Raw genomic sequence first — 18440 nt, 5'->3', positions numbered from 1 at the left:
TCCCAACATTCTGTTCGCTTTTTTGACTGCCGCAGCACACTGCACCGACGATTTCAGTGTGTTATCCACTATGACACCTAGATCTTTCTTGGGTTGTAGCACCTAATATGGAATCTAACATTGGGTTTTTAAGACAATGCTAGTTGGTGACTAGCTGACGAGAGGCAGGCATTTTTATTTTAGAAGGGCAACTTACTAAAATAATGTGAACCAGCTACAGGAGGGCTGCTCTAGAAGACGGAAGAGTGGGTGGGTAGAGGGAGAAGTTGTCCCCACTCATCAGCCTGTAGCTGGTTCATGTAACTTAAGGAAGGTAGCTAACTGGTCCCTGGCATGCAAAAGGGAACGAAACACTGCTCTAGAATCTAATTACGCTCTGCACGTCGGCATTAATAACTTTGCTAACCACTCCCTTAGAATTCAGGAGATTGGAAAATTCCACTTGGTTAACATAGAAGAAAACTACAAAGTAATTGTAATTCTTACAAAGAGAGAAGAGCCGGTTTCCTCAGTGTGCTGTGGCCTGTAGTCTTGCTAAAAGGTCTGATGGCAATGCTAATGATCTCACAGGCTAAGCCAGCTCCTGATCCTTGTTCTCCTCCAGGAATTTATACAAACCTTTTTTTTTTAAACCCAGCTACACTAACCGCCTTAACCACATCCTCTTGCAATGAATTCCAGAGCTTAATTGTGTGTTGAGTGAAAATGAATTTTCTCCAATTTGTTTTAAACGTGCTACTTGCTAACTTCATGGAATGCCCCCTAGTCCTTGAAGACTGGATTTATTCTGAATGGTTCAGTTCCATGCACAGCTCAAGACAGGGAAAGGAGCGTTAGGCCACCAGGCTTGTGTCACCAAGTTACAGGGATCAGAACTCCTGGCACTTCTTCCCATGTGAGTGATGTTGTCTTACACAAGCTCTTTTTAAATGTTCTTAGACTAATTGCATATCCAATTAGACAAGCAGCATTTCAGTGAAATTGCAAAAATTCTTAGCATCTGTAGCCATTTCTCTCACTGGTTGAAGTTAATCTTGAAAGACCTGCAGGATACATTTTCTGCCTGCATATTTGTGACTGTGGGAAATTTTAAAGCTTGGGTAAAAGCAGGAATAGTATTAAAACTATGCAAGCAAACTGAATTGTGCATTTTATTTTAAAATTTTTTTTTTTTTTTTGGTAGGGAATTTTTCATGCAGATTTCTAGTATGTATTCATTTAAAGGGTGATCTACGGAAATGTTTAAAAAAAAAAAAAAAGGGGGGGGTCAGTTTTACAGTCTCTGCACCGGATGTTCGCATGGGCTTTTATCTGCATTTAAGGAGGGCAGTGGTTTACACCCTCAGCTTCTCGCAGAAAAAAGCAAGCCAAGTGCTTTCTCCTCTTACAGCTTGCAAAGAGCAAGCATGCTTGTGCTCTTTCCCTTTTGAGAAATGGTGCAAGGCCACAGACTTCGCTTCAGTGCTCTATGGTAGAAGGAAGAAGAAAAACATGTCTCTATCTTTTTATTTTTTCTTTCCTTTTGTTTTAGGTGCGTGCATTTTCACGGCTCCAGCAATGATAGATGCAATGCAAACTCTGCAGCTCTTTTTGCGAGTGCTCACCCTGATTCACTGTTTGATGTTAATCCCCTCTTTTTTTTTTTTTTTTCAAGATTGGAGATGAAATAGTTAGAATTAATGGATACTCCATCTCTTCATGTACCCATGAGGAAGTGATTAATCTCATCGGCTCAAAGAAAACGGTGTCTATTAAAGTGAGGCGTAAGTCATGTTACTTTTATGAATCTATGTAAAATTTTATGTTGTCAATTATGTATTTTTATGTAAACCACTTAGGAAGTGTGATAAGCGGTCTATAAATTTTTAATAAATAAGTTGCTAGAAATGCCCGTGCGCATTTTCAAAAGGGCCTGGCCACAGGTATAAAGTGGTGATATGCGCACAAGGGCTGGGTCCTGAGAGAGGGGCTGGCCGGGAGGGGGGAGGGAGCATGTTCTTGGCAGGACGGAGGCCGGCCGGGACAGTGGCCAGGAAAGCTTGCGCCAGCAACCAGCCGGTGCCTGTAAATTACTTCTGCTCCCAAAGAGCTGCAAGTAATAAAAATTTGAAAAATTCTGGCAAGGTAGGTGAGCTTTAGGGGGTAGGAAGGAGAGGGGAAGGGGAAGGAAAGTTAGGCAGGGGGGTTAAGGAAGTTCCCTCCCAGTCCGCGCCGGGAACTGCACGTAAGTTTGAAAATCTACCCCTTAATTTTTCACATTTTATGATATAGTTTATTAATGTGGGGTTTTTCTTTTTCTGTTTTACAGATGTTGGCATGATACCTGTCAAAAGGTAAGTGGAACTCCTGGAAGTAGATATTCAAAAACCATTCAGATGGATAACTGAACATTTGCAACGCAATTTGTGCGTTACAGGGAAAAGGATTTTATCAGAGGGAGAGAGTGAGCCTTTACAAAGGCATCAATATGTCACTCTGTATTTATACCACTGCAAGAGGGGGCATTTTTAACTCGGAGTGGGGTTTTGGGGGGTGGGGGGTTTACATACGTAGTAGGCAGTACGAACAGGAAAGTACACATCACTGAGGAGTTGATTTATTCAATGCACATCTCTAAATAGCTTGTTGCACTCTCTACCTAGCTTGTTTGAAGCTAGATAGAGAGTGCATTGTACAAATCAACTCCTCTCGTACCTCTTCATCAATTGAAATGACAGAAAATCTTCAGTGATGTGCACTTTCCTGTTCGTACTGCCTACTATATACATATGTAACCAAACCCCCACTCCGAGTTAAAGGTGCCCACTCTTACAATGGTATAAATAGAGAGTGACAGTGATACCTATGTAAAGTCTCTGTCTCTGTATCTCTCTCTCCAATAAAAACCTTTTCCCGGTAATGTGCAGGGAAATTTCCTAACCATGCCCCCTTTTTTATCACAGGTGCTAGTTCTGCTATATTTATAATATTTTGATAAATCTAGGGTTTAGCTGGATAAGCAGCAATTTTCAAACTTATCCGGCTAATTTTAGACCTACTGTTGAGCAAGACTAAAGTTAGCCACTTATCTTATCCAGCTAACTTGAAACTTATATTGGCATATTCAGTAGCACAGCCACATCACTGAATATTCTGGCTTAAGTTAGCTGGATAAGTCTCATCTGGCAAACTTATGTAGGGGGTCATTTACTATAGGTTTTCTCCCGTTTTGTGTCTATGGGAAAAAATGCTTAGTAAATGACCCTATTAGCTGACTATGCCTTAATATTGACCTCGCTGATGATATTTTTATTTTATCGTATTATTCCTATTGAACATGTTTTCTAAGTGTTCTATACTTTAGCACCTAAAAACAGGAAGCGTGAGTGTATCTGTTTAACACATCCCCTTTTGCATCCCAGTGAAGAATAAAGACCTTTGGTACGATCAGGCAGAACTAACGATTTAGATCTAATAGCCAGATCCCTGCGGCGTTTCAAGATGCCCTCTTCCTCAGAGTCTAGGCTCTGGTTTTTACCTGCAAACATCAACAAATTATTTTTTGCAAAGTTTGAACTTGGCTGGAGACCACTCCGACTCTTGTCGGATTTAATATTTCACATGACATGAAATAGCTTCAATGGGGACCAGTCAAGGTATCCATCCACCCATCCTTTTTACTTTAATTTCTTTTCTATTCTAACCTGATTTTAAAGCTTCTCTAAATTTAACCGTTCCGAGCAGTTCCTGTTTTCTAAATTTCCTGGGAGCTCCACCATGGACATTTATGAACATTCATGGGAAGATTTGAAGGGCCAGCATAGTATTTACATAACTTTAGACTTAATGAAGACGTTGATCGTGTTCAGCTTTCCCACGAGTGTCCTAGTCCATCATTTTCCTCTTCAGACAATATTATTCATGCTAACAGGCCCATGCAATAATCTTGGCGCTAATAAAATGTGCGCTGGACTTTAGTGCACACTTTTTTTAATTTTTAAATCATACTTTTTATTGGTTTTCTGAATACAACACCTTCAGACAGCAAACAGTAAAAGATAGTACCACTGCAATCCAGTCAGTGCTGACAATCAATCAGTCCTAGAACAGAACATTGATCTGTAGATCTACATACATTCTGGACCCTTAGTGCACATTTTTAACAGCAACACTTTTTTTTTTTTTTTTAACTCCAGATGCAGTAAGCTAATGATTTGTTAATGTATTGGGAGTTTAAAAAAAAATAGACATGAAATCTGTACAATGTGTGTTTTGGCACAGGTCAAACTCAAATTTTAACTAGAGAAGAGGGACTTCATCCAGTTAAGTAGCAACAAACCACGTAAGATAGCCATCTAACTACTGACCATGTGGCTATCTGGTGGCTGCTTCATGCTGCCAAATAGGTAAATCAGTACTATTGCGGGTAAGGGCCGGCACCACTTACCCAGATAAGTCAGCTATTATCCAGGTAAATGGCGGTAACTACCGGCACTTACTCAGAGTTTGACTATTACAATTTTTTTTTTTTTTTTAACATAGCACTGGAAACAATTCCAGCTCTAAATAGGAGATAGGTTTCCAGTGCTAAAAAGTCATGCTAGCCAGATGCAGTCTTTCTGCATCGAGGTAATGCTTAATTTCCTCATTTCTTGGGATTTCCATGTGAGGGCGCTAGTACTCCCATTTGGAAACATGCATTTTCTGCGCGTAAAACTCCTCCCTGCATAAGCAGTAAGCTTTTGCCCACAGAGCGTGCGCATTGAAGTGGGTGCAGAAAGGTGCATTCGACTGAATGCAGCTTTCTGCATTGGCCTATAAGAGGGTAACTTTCAAAGCTGCTCATGTGCACCCATATGCAGAAGTATACGGTAACTTACTATTGTATTTTATAACTTGCACACACATGATGTGCACAGCTTATAAAATAAGAGTACATATGTGTGCACAAATGCTCGCGTATGTAAAAACCTCAACCTGCACAACCTGTATAAATACGGATTTATCTGGCTAAGTAGCGGCACATAGCTGGATAAGTCTTAAAAGCACTACTTAGATGGACAAGTAGCACTTTTTATTTTTAAAAGTATACTCTAATAGATTGTAGCACATTTATTTAGATGAATTTACCCCGTAAATTGGCTTTTTCATGCTTAAGTCAGAGGATTTTATAACGTGCGTGGCAATGAAATAACCAGTTTGACCAATTAGTCTCTTCAGCCTGAAGTAGTCCCCTCCCCTCTCCCACCATTTCACCCAGTCATCTTTTCACTTTTGAGATGTTTACAATCATTTACACCAGATACTGAGCAGTAGTAAAAATATATAAATAAGACTTGTGTCACTTTTGCAGATTTTAAAATAGCAACTTATGTGGGTAAATGTTGGTCTCACCCCAGAACGCTCCTGGCACACTTTTTTTTTTAAACAAGTGCACATTTTATTTCGCACATTTAATTGCAGTTATGAAAATACCCTATACTCATGTATGCGCTTTTATATGCACGCACGTGCTATTTTTTATGCATGCTTTTGAAAATTCACATCTAATATTTTTTAGAAGTTAAGAATGGGGACCCATTGTTTTTGGCATCATCTGAGTTTTCATGAATGTCTGTACCGGTGTGCATGTTTTTCCGCTCCAGTCCTTGAGGACTGCAAACCAGTGTAATGAAACTATGTAAACTAGCCATTTCTTAGAACACATGTATGCAAAAACATCTGCTGAATATTCACTGTGGATCTTCTGAAAGCCAGGCTGGTTTGCAGCCCTCTCTGTGAACCCCTGATTTAGGAAGAAACTAGGAAGAATTTCAAACTGAGGCATAAGATAAAGTGTTCAAAAAATATTTTGAATTTTCTAACCTTACATACTGAAAAGAGTAGTCACACTAACAAATAAATAACAAACCCCAAAAAATTCCTGATGCCAAAGGAGGATCCAGTGATGTGGATCTCTGAAATAGATGCTTAGAGCCAACAGCTGTGGAGAAAATGTTTTCGTTTATTTAAATGCTATAAATCTTAAATCTTACATAATAAGGTATCTTATGGGGAGGAGAAGCAGAGTGCCACGCAAAGCACCAGCATAAACTCTTTCTCAAATGATTTCACTGATAATAAGAATATAAAGGATTTACAGCTCTACATTTACAACCCTAAACTAGCTTACATAATTGTCAGAATTTCTGTGATTGGCTTTCTATTGTGACCAATTTAATCTGAATGGTTATATGTAGAGTTGTTCTCATTCTGCATGTAAATTCATCCTCACCTTGCATGCTAATGGACCTGAGCTAAGTACATTGTCAGTATGACCTTCTTGATTCTAAGCATAGTTCCTGTAACCCTGAAGCCCAGTTCTTTTTGACAGTACAGCATTTTTGGTTAGCCTGCAAGCATCTGTCTAGCAAAAGCAAAGCATAAAACCCGACACAGAAATATTATAGAATACTTTATTAGCAGTTATAAAGTTCTTATGATCAAAAACTTAAAGGTCAGTATTCTTATTCTCCTGTGTGACACTTAAAACGTGTTTTACTGCTGTTTCACTGCTCTTTATTACAAATTATATCTGCAATTTATTTTATTTATTTATTTGGAGTTTTTTATATACCGAAGTATAGCGTTTTGCAATAGGACCTAAGGGCCTATAAGCACCACCAGACCAGTTCTTCCTTCTCACCTCTACTGCAATGAATCCTAATGACAATAGAAAAGAAGTATATTTTGTTTTGTGGTTTTTTTTAATTTTGTTTTGTTTTTTAAGAATCCTAACAGCAAATTCTATTGCCAAATCTATTCACTAGACTGCTGTGATCTGATGCTGTTACCAGTATATGATTGATCAGCATTACGAACTATTTGTCAACCGTGTGTGCTTGATTGTTGTACCCCTGCAGCTCTGCTGATGAGCCTCTGAAATGGCAATTTGCAGATCAGTTTGTGTCAGAAGCTGGGGTAAGGGCACACTGTGCTTTTTTTATTCCATTACCAATATCACTTTTTATTATGCTTCCCCATCAGCTGGGTCTTGTTTAAGAAGAGAAGGAAGAAAACAAATATCTGCCATTGGAATCTAGGGAGAATATATCCTGTCATGACACACATACACAGCCAATGGGAATGCAGGTTCATTATCTCTGAAAGTACTTGTTTTTATTTTAAAAAAAAAAAAAAAGAAAAAAAAGAACCAGACCAAGGATGACATTCTGCCTATAATCTGGAATCTCTCAAAATACCCTACAAGTTCCCATCGTCTTGTTCTCTTTCAGGTCGATACAGTAAAGTGCGGCCGCGGTTACCCTGTTTCTAACCCGCCTTTTACTCACAATTTGGCCGCATTAGCCCAACCCGCGATCCACTATCCCCTTTAACCCATTCTTACCGCCTCTTTAAATCAACAAGTAACCCCTTCCGCCCGCGGCATGTATATGAGATGTAAACGATTGGATTAGCTATTCCCTCCCCCCATTCAGTAACGCGCGCCCCGACTATCGCCTTTCTAACCTGCAGTTTAGCCGCGCGTTTAATCTGCTAATTTACCGCCTACCCTTACCCCTGCATTAGAGGCAGGGGTAAGGGTAGGCGGCAAACTTTCCCCCAGCCCTCGCTCACCTGCCCTGGCCGGTGAGCGAAAAGGGGCAGCCCAGTCCTCTCTACCCTCCTCCCGAAGCAACGAAAGCGAAAAAGGAGAAAAGCGACATGTGAAGTGTAACTTACTTTTCTTGCAGCCCTCCTCCGGAGACTCACTCTCAAGGCCGCTCAAGGCGTGACGTCACGCCTTGAGCGGCCAAATTGCATGCACAGGCTGAATGCATGCAGGAGAAGTGGCCGCAGCTGGAGCGATCGTGTCAGAGGGCCCGTGCAGGCATCCATCTTCGCCGGCAGGGCCACTTTCACCGCCGGCTGCCTCCGTTGGAGGGCTGCAAGAAAAGTAAGTTACACTTCACATGTCGCTTTTCTCCTTTTCTCCTTTTTCGCTCCTTTTTCGCTTTTGTTGCTTCGGGAGGAGGGTAGAGAGGACTGGCAATCCCGAGCGTAGGAGATCCGAGCGTAGGAGAACCGTCCACTTCCTGGTACCTGTCATTTCAAATGTCATTTGAAATGACAGGTACCAGCGCACCCAGGTTACTGTATAGGCGCTGTATAGCGCTCTATACAGTAAAATGGATTGCACGGGCCTAACCCTTCTCAGACGCTTCTTGGACGCGGCTTGCATTTGCAAGCAATTTAAATACAGTATCGAGCGGTAGGTGAGCCGGACTGTGCGTGCGGCAAACGTGGGTGCGCCCAGCACTAACGCAGCTCTTCCTACCGCTCCTTACTGTATCAGCCCGATTGTTTGAAAATGTGAGGTGTATGGGAGGAGGAGTAGGAAGTTATACCAGGAGAGTTGCTGTGGAAAAGATTGTGAAATATCATTATATATTTCCATTTCTATTAAGTAAAATGACCTTAATGCACTTCATATGGCGAAGACCAGCATTGTTGACCATCTTAGCACAGGATAATGTTTCTCACTGTGCTTCATGGTAAGTCCTTGCTGATACATCTAATATATGTAGTTTGAACTAGTATGATTAAATTGTGATGTCTTATGGGAGAAACAACATAACATATATGCCACATATATGAGTTCAGTTAAACTTTGTTTTTAAAATGTTTTGCATTTTGTAACCTAAGGAAAAAAATAGGAAAATTGGTTCTTACCTGCTAATTTTTGTTCCTGTAGTTCCACTGATCAGTCCAGACTCCTGAGTTTTTCTTCCCTGCCAGCAGATGGAGACAGAACGTTTCACTGACACTGTACATAACCCAGTGTGCCACCTGCAGTCCCTCAGTATTGACATATATCCAATCCAAGATAACAATAACCATAAATGTCTAAGCCAGCTTCTAAGCAAACTCGCTCCCCTCCAATGAGCCGGAAGAAGGTGGTTGCCCAAAAAGACAATGGAAAACTTGTTTCCCACATTTAACGTAAGCGATCAGCATTGAAATCCTCCAACAACTCTGCACTATATCCAAAGCAACAGTACAAGCGGCAGACTCTCCCACCAGTAAATGGGTATCTGGACTGATGTGTGGTACTACAGGAATGCAAATTAGCAGGTAAGAGTCAATTTTCCATTCCCTGTACATACTCGGATCAGTCCAGATTCCTGGGATGTTCCTAAGCTCTCCTTAACTTGGGTGGGACGTGGAGAGTTCCGCTCATAGAACACTCTTACTAAAGCACATGGAAGCCAGAGCCCAGTCATCCAAGCGATAATGCCTAGCAAAAGTGGGCAATGACTTCCCAGTAGCCACCCAGCAAATTTCATGTGGAGACACCTGATGTGACTCAGCGCAGGAAGTTGCCTGAACGCATCAAGTATGCTCCTAAACCCCCCAGCAGCAGGAAGTCTTTAGAAATGTAATTGACTCAATCGTTTCCTTCAGCCACCGGACAATTGTAGCCTTAGACGACTTATTTCCTTTATCTGGACTTCTCCACAGTACAAAGAGGAGATGCAATCTATGGAAATCATAAGTGTCCTTTAGATACCTCAATAATGCACGCCTCCAATCTAAGAGCATAAGCTCCCGCACTTGAGGCGTAGACGATTCCAAATCCATAACAGCTGAAATCTCTACTGTCTGTCTAAGATTGAACGCTGAGACTACCTCAGGCAGAAAGGAAGGCACCATGCATAAAGATATCCCCAAATCAGACATCTGTAGGAAGGGATCTCAACACGACAGTGGCTGGAGCTGGGTTATATACAGTGTCGGTGAAATTTTCTCTGTCTCCATCTGCTGGCAGGGAAGCAAAACTCTGGACTGATCTGGGTACGTACAGGGAACAGCGTATTCATGTTTTTCAAAGGGAAACGCTCTTGTTTTGGAGCAAATTTACTTCTACCTTTTTTTAGTGTATGGGAGGGAACCCTTCACATTGAAATTAACTGAAATCTTTGGCATCTCTGTGTTTTTTAATTCAGGATGCCACCAGATCTCTGCAGTAATTTTCAAGTTAATTAGTATCAGTACTGCAGTTCACCAAGGGCAGCTTTGCCATCACATCTTCGTGAGAAGTTTAAAAACGTTGGAGGCCATTCTTGCTGTGTTGGGAAGTAGTTTGCTTAATGGGACTGTTTTCTGTAAACCAGATCGCACGATACGCTGTGAATAAAATAAAAACAAATAGAAAATGAATGTTCCATTTTTCCATCTTCATCTTTCCTGGTTCTTTGCCAGCTGAGGCTTGCCCAGTGAGATCTTGCAGCACTCCTGCTAGTCCTGCCAGCAGTGATAAGAGGAAAAGTTATACAGGAGAATATTATAAAGTGTGTGTTTTATGTATTTTGACACTCTTTATATTCATTTAGTTAGTTTGTGAATAGCTCCAAGCAGCTTTGGGATTCACAAAAGTAGTTGCCTGTGATGGAATAATAGAAAGTTGCATGGTTAAATGGTAATTTAAAGGAAAAAAAACCCCTCTGTATTCATTACTTCCTACCCATTTTCTTTGAGATCTCAAGATAGGTCAGGCAGGAGTCCTTTCTCTAGGGCTGTGCATGCCAGGAAATAAGAATCTACACAGGTGTCTGACATCACTGCCAAACAGGATTTGGAAACAAGATTAAGAAAAAAGAAACCTGACCAGTGTTAAGCTGCCCATCAGCTGACTCTAGCAGACTGACCCCGCTGGTGTGGGTGATCACCCAAAGACACACATGGAAACATATCCTGAACATAAGAGATGATCAACTGGCCCAATTTATAAAGATGCTTAGCTTAATATGCCACGTAATTAGCAGAATAACATTATAAATATATGAACAGGTAGCTATTTATTATGCAGGGAGGAACCTGACACTGTAGTCCTGGTCAAGTTTGTGCTCTAGCAAGTCCTATAAGTAACTCCTTCCCTTTTAAAGTATGAGAAAAGAAAAATAAAATCAAAATAGACATACAAATCAGCTAGGCTGTTCAATCCACTGACAACTGAGATTCAGCTTCTTGTATATTGCAAACGAATAGGGCTTACTCATAGCCAGCAATGGTTTTAAAACAAGTACCCCAGATGTTAATAATCACATTTTTCAGCGCTCAGCACTGTTAGTCTCCATCAGTATTCATCCCATAGTTCTGTGCAGGTGCAAAAGTATTTTATGTTCATATTTGTTTTCATATATTGGTTTTTGTAGCATTTAAAGGTGACCACTACCCGCGGGGCCAGAGAGAGCAGGAATTGGCCCCGTGCCAGCTAAGAAAAGTAGGCCCCTGTGTTAGGTTCTGATGTGATATTTAATAAGAGAAATCATTTTCTAAATGTCCCAAATAATTTTTATTTATTTAAGAAGGCTTCACGAGCTTTTTTTGTTAGCAAATTCTTCAATTACAATTGAAATGTTTATTTATACGTGTTAGAAATAGATATATTTAGCTTTTTTAAAGATTTTGCCCAATAAAAGTAGGCACCGTGAACATTGTAGGTCCTAGCTAAATGGCCATGCTGGCAACCCCTCTCTCCTGGAGAGACTACCCTTAAGCTGTTAATACAATACTATATAAAAAAAGAAGGCAAGCTTTGTAGACGTAGCAGAATGGAGCTTGAATAGTTAAAGCAGAACAGTGGGATGATCCGCAGCTGGTCTGATGTAGAGACAGCGACTGACTTATCATTCTCCGTTTAATTTAAGTGAAACGGAGCTTCGGGACCACATAATTTGAGACAATTTGGCTTTGTCCATGGAGATTTACTCCAGCCTTGTGCATGCTTTCTTGCACACCTCAGAATTTCAAATAATCGAGGCCAAGGTGTGAATTAAAATAAACTACGGAAATGCAAATTCAATTAGAACAGCCCGTTCTCCGTACAGAGAGTAGGCAAGAGGTACTGCAGTCCCTGTGTTCATGGTCCTATCTTAGTTCCAGACTTCATGCATCTGAAATGTTGGTGTGTCGGCTGCTGGAATAAAAGTAACCTTTCGGTGGTTGTGTTCTTCTTTTGCCACAGGAAGGGAAAAGCAGCATTGCAGGACTGGCATCAATTGGGGGAAAGGATATTAAAGAGAAAAAAGTATTTATTAGCTTGGTGGGCACGAAGGGCATGGGATGCAGGTATGGAACACATTTCTCTTAGACTCAAGAAGAGTTCACAGTGTAAGAAATGAAGACTGTCCATGTCGTGTTATACTAAGAGATCCCTTTGATCTTTTGTTATAGTGTAAGATTTTCATTACAGCAAATAATGCCTCAAGTAGAAAGACAGTTGTTACTGCAGTACATGAGGGTCTCATTCTTACAAAGAGTGGTTACACTTTAACTGGAAGCCAAAGAGGTAACTGGTAAACCTTGGTCTTCCTGTCTCTTATTTTTATTTATTTTTTTTAACCATTTTTTACAGATCATCAGTTGAGTAAAAGACACCCAAGTGGGTGGCCTGGAGCACAATAAGGAAGAGATCAAAGACCAAGAGGGAGTCTCCTGGGCCAGTGTGGTGGTTCTCTGGCGGGGCGGCATCGCTGCCCTGTTTAGACCTAGTTTAGATTTCCCGATCAGGTGTTCTCTTCTCTCCATGGACGAGCAGGACAATAATCGGCCACACGAGCCGGTGACGTCATCTTGACTGCGATGAGATGGAAAAGCTGTCTCAGAGCTCCCAAAAATTCAGCAAGTTTTTCTGAGGATGAGTGGAGGTTTCTGTGCCGTCACCGTGCAAGTCTCCTTACGGAAAAGGATATGTTTTTGCTCCCTTTCCTCGGCCACTCAGCAAAAGATTTGCTCGTGGAGTTTTTACTTTAATTTCCTTATTTTAAAGTATGTATGTATTTATTTATTTAGAATTATTTTTAACCCGCAGCCTGCAAGGTTCAGGGCGGATTATATATTTTTTTGTTTTCGCAAGTCTCCAAAATAAGAAAAGCAGTGTTTCAATGAAAGTTGTGAAAATTGAGTTCAGCTTGGTTTCAGCTCTGTTTCCCACTGTGGAAACAAAACTAGGCTTCAAAAGATGACCTAGATGCTCCTACTGCCTCAGTTGTTAGGGGCAACACATGATGGGTCCCAAAGTGCTGTACCTGTGTGTTTCCATTTTGGTTCATGATGGTCGTGTGACTGTTTTTTGTCCTGCTGTCCATGGAGAACACCTGCTACAGGTAAGCAACTTTGCTTTCCTGGGCTCATCTAAGCTGGGGGATGCTGCAGAGCCAGCATTCTCAGTCCTATGAGGATGGGAGGGAGGGAGTCTCCACCATTGTTTGACTATGACGCCTTCTGGACTGGCTTATTGTCCATGAGTATTGGATTCTGGAGGGAGGCAAGCTCTGTGGCCAGTTGATGCAATCGCTGGTCTAGGTGGGAGGTTACAAAAAAGGGGGTGGGGGAGGATTGCGAGCAAAGGCTCCATGGTGCCATAGCCGAATAGAGGCTGGGTCCAATTGAACTGAAATCCCAAAGGAGCAGGCAGGAAACCATTGGGCCAAAAAAAAATAGTCTCTGTGGTTCCCCTCCCATGCTACAGTAAAGGGTTCTCCTATTTGCGGCAATATTTAGTTTTGCCACAAATAGGAGGTATTGCTAATTTACTGGGAGTTTCCTCAGATATATCAAATTCATACACGTGTAAAATGGCATTTTATGCTTTTGAACTTTTGGTCCATTATGTACAGAACAGGAGATGGGCAAGTTGTCGGCTAGAGAAGTCATTTGATTAGCTGGCTGTTCACAGGTGCCCTTTAATACTTTTGGAGATAAAATGATTTTCTGCAGCTCAGAAAGTTATTGTTAAAAGTTTTGATTCAAATATCTATCTGGATGGGGTGGCCAGTTAGTTTAAAGAGCTGGGAATCGGAAGACCAAGATGCAAATCCTGCTTCTGCCAATGACCCTCCTTGTGACCTTGGACAAGAAGAACAAAAAAAGACAAAATCTGTTTTATTCCATATTTATTGTGTATTCTTGGGAAATGTAATCCATAACAGAGTTAACAAAATAAGGGGCTGATGGGCTAAAGTGATTTCGGCCATGAACGTGCTACAGTGTTTAATGGGTGTATTAATGGCCAATGCAAATGAGGCATGCTTTAGTGTAAACAGTAAATTACACACATGGATGTATATGTTTAATGCAGACAGTAATTACATCTCCTTGAGGTGCAGGTAACTTTTTTGCACTAGTGCATATGCATTAATAGGTAATAAGCTATTTTCCATACTTGTGCATCTCATTACCACATTTGTTTCGATTTTGCACACTAATGACAACCAGTTTACGCTCATTAACTGCTTGAAATAAATATTGCAGGCATTTAATTTGTATTGACGTGTGCATTACTGGAATTGATTCTCCGTGGAAAAAGCCAAAACAATATATTTGTATTTTTATTGAAGTATTTCCAGTGGACCCTCACAGAAGCCCGGTATTTTTGTCAGCAATGTGAAACCAGGTTCTCTTTCAGCTGAAGTGGGGTTAGAGGTGAGTGTGATTGTAAAAAAAAAAAAAAAAAAAAGTTTGCATTGTGCCATGGTTATCTGTTTCTTTAAAGGTGTTTGAACTTTTGAATACCACGTGGAAAAAACGATAAGAAACACAAAACTATGCATGAGACGCATCTCTTTACATTTACAGAAATCCAGGATGTCCAGATCAAAATATCAATAGGCACACCATAGTGACAAACTACCTAGATGCTGGATTACAGAATAATGTAGGAGATACAAAGCAGAGAGGTTGTAGGCATGTGCTAAACAGCTCAGGAATTGCAAGATGAGTGACTGAAGGAAATCTGGTTCCAGCAAGGGACTGGAAGGCATATAGGGGTACATTTGTCCAAGAATTATGTCTTAAATAAGCCCTAACCGGCTAAGTGGATTTTTAGCCAGCAGAAAGCGCACATATAATTTCAGCCACAATTAAGAAGCATTCCCAGAAGCTATGTGCATACAGGTAAGCTTAAAAATATACATGGATAGGCTAATACATGTACTGTACACTATATATTTTTAGACACTGTAAGTGTATGCATGAACGTTTTGCCACATAAGCCAACATTCAAACACAATGTGCACAGGTAGCGCGTGTTTGAAAATCAACTGGATGTGCAGGCTAAAAAGTAGGCACATAGTATTCCAGTTAGGTGCCCTAGTGAAAATGTACCCCATGATACTTTGAGGGAAGGGGGAAATGAGGTTTACCTAACTGTGCAGCCAGAGTGTGAGAGAGCTGCTGCATCTCTTAATTTGGGATTACAGGTAGATGGGTCCAGTACCTTAGATGTTCCGGTGTACCAGCTGAGCTGTGTGATGGGTAACCAATGTAGGTCTTTTTGTAAAGATGAAAAATAGGAGAAGGCTGATGTAGAGGGATAGTTATTGAGTTTTACATCTTAGATTAACTTTTAAAGCTGTTTCCATGGGCAGTTTTTCAAAATTCAAAACCCATCTAATACACAGATAAGCTTATGCATGCATGTCCAGCATGTGTGCAAGTTTACACACCATGAGCAGAGGCATTCCCAGGGGTTGGGTCGGAGAGGGTTTTGCACGTAAGCACGTACTTAAAGAATATATGTAAATGTTCCTGAAAAAACTATGTGCACATCAGTGTTGTCTCTGGACAGAAGAGTTTGGGGGATGACGGGGCAAACTAAGCCCTAGATTCATCAAAATGCTATAAATATAGCGAAAATAGTGCCCGCAATTAAAAAAGAAAAAAAAGGGGAGCGTGGTTAGGCTAATTTCCCTGCTCTCACATCGCATAAGAAGCCAACCTGTAAGTTTACTATTTATGCCACTATAAGAGGGGGCACTAGTAACTCGGGGTGAGTTTTTTTTTGGGGGGGGGCAGTTTTACATAAACAGTGAGAGGTACGAACAGCAAAGTTGACTTCAGTGAAGATTTTCTGTCACTTGGAGTGATGAAAGGTAAAAGAAGAATAGATTTGTACAATATACTCTCTACCTAGCTTAACCGCACCACACAAAATAAAATGTTCAAATACTTGGCACATCAGTAATAGTAATGCAAAACTGTCTACTACCAGACAATTTGTGAAGTAACACAAAACTCTGCAAAAAAAAGACCCTGGGAACATATGTTCAAAACCTGCTGTACAGAAACAGCACTGACTTTCAGGACTTAAACAGCAACAATCCCAACTGTGAAAGGGCAGCATTACAAATGGTTCACTGGGCCTTAGAATACCAAGAATGCGACCAGAACAAGAATAGACTAGACTGGTGTCAGGAGATGCTTTAATTATCAGAAATGACAAAAAAAACAAACCAATGCCAGACTCGGGCCGAGTTTCACCCATACAGCATGGGCTGCTTCAGGGGCTATGTTTATAAAAACAAAGTGAAAGAAAAGATGACCATTCGGACAATGTTAATAAATGACAAGCTTTCCATCTCATACTCCCCTCCTGTCCTCTCATTTGCCCTTCTGTCTTTCAGTCCTCTTCTAGCCTCCCATTCCCTCGTCCCACATTTACACTCTCTCTATACTTACTCCCCTCCCCGGCTTTCATCTACCTTCCTTGGCTTCATGTCCGTGCATACTTTGCCTTTCAAAATCTGTGACACTGATGTGTGTACTTGATGTCTTTATTTACCTCCATTCCCTTTCTTGAAAAAAAAAAAAAAGAAAACCCCAAAATATTGTTAAATCTCTGCAAACTGGACATTTTCCAGCTTGCATAGATTGCGATTGTAAACTCACCCCAAGTATGAGGATTTTCCTAGGAGTGGGGCTTATCAGGTTGAGGTCCTAAATCACGATAATAAGAACCTTTTTAAAAAGCAAGGAAAAAAATAGCAAAGTCACAGATATTTCCTTACCTTAACGTAACCTATGCAGGACGCTCTCCAACTGCAGTACCTGTGAAAGGGGATCCTCTAACAAGACTTAGCCCCTTCTAGTAAAAATGCACAGAAGATTTGATTTAATTGCATGGAGATTGTTTGAGAGTACCTGCGTCATCTCACCTTTACCATTACAGCTGCCCATTGCTCTTTCGTCTTCCCTTGCTGACTGTAAGGATAAACTCTTCAGTGCCACTCCTGCATTACCTGTGCATCTTCTCTGGCTCCCGTGCCAACACCTCCATGGTATGCCTGAGCCCCACAGGCCTTGATGGGAGAGTAGACTTGAGCAGAAATTTTCTGCAAGGTATCGCTCGTTACTACTGCCAAGCACAGAGGTAGACAGAATTATTACTTGTAATTAACTCATTTATTCAAGAATTCATTGGCACTAGTAATCGTGGTCATTTCCTACTCTAGTTTGATAAGCTGTATTCCTCAATGAAATTGCTTGGGGGAAAAATGTCTGACCTAGCTTTGGAAAAAAATAGGTAGTCATGTAAAACAATACAAGTAGATTGATGCAATTTTATCTTTTGTGCTTTTTTTAAGATGGGAGATCAAATAGTTGAAGTAAATGGAGTGGATTTCTCTAATGTAGACCACAAGGAGGTAAGGTTGATATTCAATAACTACTTAGCTGGATAAATAAGACTCATCCGGCTAAGACACTGAATATCTGTCTATGTTCAGTAGCTGCCACTTAGACAGTTAAGTCACATATCCGGTTAAGTTTTTAGCCAGATAACTTGAAGGCACCAATGGGCAAAAGTAGCGATGTTCAGACTTAGCCAGATAAGTTATCTGTCTACATTAGCCCTGCTCAATAGCAGGTCTAAACTTAGCCAGATAAGACATTTCTGACTAAGAAGTGATATATCCGGGGGTATTCAGCTGCATGGCTATGCATCTACATTGGCCGGATAGGTCTATCTGGCTGACTTACTTATTTATTTATTTATTTATTTAACATTTTTATATACCGGGATTCATGCGAATTAGCATATCGTCTCGGTTTACATTGTAACTGAAAAAACAAGCATGTAAGAATGCTAATTACATGGAACAGGAAATAAAACTTGGTACAGTATACAGTAAAACATGGAACATAATAGAAAAAGGGAAACAAAAACGTAACTTAATTTTATTATAAAATGTGATGATATAAGCTTGATTTAAGAGTCTTTATTTAGTCTGTTGAATAGTGTGGTGGTGTTGAGGTATATTGTTATCATAATTGGAACGCTTGCTTAGATAGCCAGCTGTGTTTTGAATATCTGCCCCCATATTTTTAATCATCCATCCTCTTTTATTGATAAAAACTGCGTTGTCAAAGCATTAGCACCCCAATTCTGAAGGAAGTACTGATAGTATGGACACCTTGAAGGGCGTAAGGATTCTGGCTGCAACTGGCAGCAGACAAGCTTAGGGTACAGGAAACCATCTTGGCACAGCAGAATACAGAAGATCGGGCAGCAGTTCGCTATGTTATAATTTATCGCAAAATCACCTTTTAAAGCATAGTTAACATTTTTTCTAAATACATTGATGAATTTTGCTATAAATTAATGTATCTCATGCCAGCCTGTCTACTTTTGCCTCCCCAAG

General features: G+C 40.6%; 1 protein-coding gene across 3 annotated transcripts in view; it reads left to right on the top strand.

The window, feature by feature from the left end:
* Positions 1–18440, top strand: part of USH1C (USH1 protein network component harmonin) — a 117854-nt gene that overhangs the window by 23657 nt on the left and 75757 nt on the right. For all 3 annotated transcript variants that reach the window (XR_003853284.1, XM_029582996.1, XM_029582997.1), the window contains exons 5-10: positions 1655–1763; positions 2309–2333; positions 6882–6939; positions 11987–12090; positions 14361–14445; positions 17385–17444. Coding sequence is in view for 2 of the 3 variants with exons in the window: in XM_029582996.1 (XP_029438856.1) it covers positions 1655–1763; positions 2309–2333; positions 6882–6939; positions 11987–12090; positions 14361–14445; positions 17385–17444 (441 nt within the window). In the remaining variant the exon portion in view is untranslated. The remainder of the gene's footprint in view (positions 1–1654; positions 1764–2308; positions 2334–6881; positions 6940–11986; positions 12091–14360; positions 14446–17384; positions 17445–18440) is intronic.

The sequence above is a fragment of the Rhinatrema bivittatum genome, chromosome 17 (assembly GCF_901001135.1).
Source record: "Rhinatrema bivittatum chromosome 17, aRhiBiv1.1, whole genome shotgun sequence".
NCBI classification, from domain to species: Eukaryota; Metazoa; Chordata; class Amphibia; order Gymnophiona; family Rhinatrematidae; genus Rhinatrema; species Rhinatrema bivittatum.
This window is presented reverse-complemented; position numbering and strand designations above follow the sequence as displayed.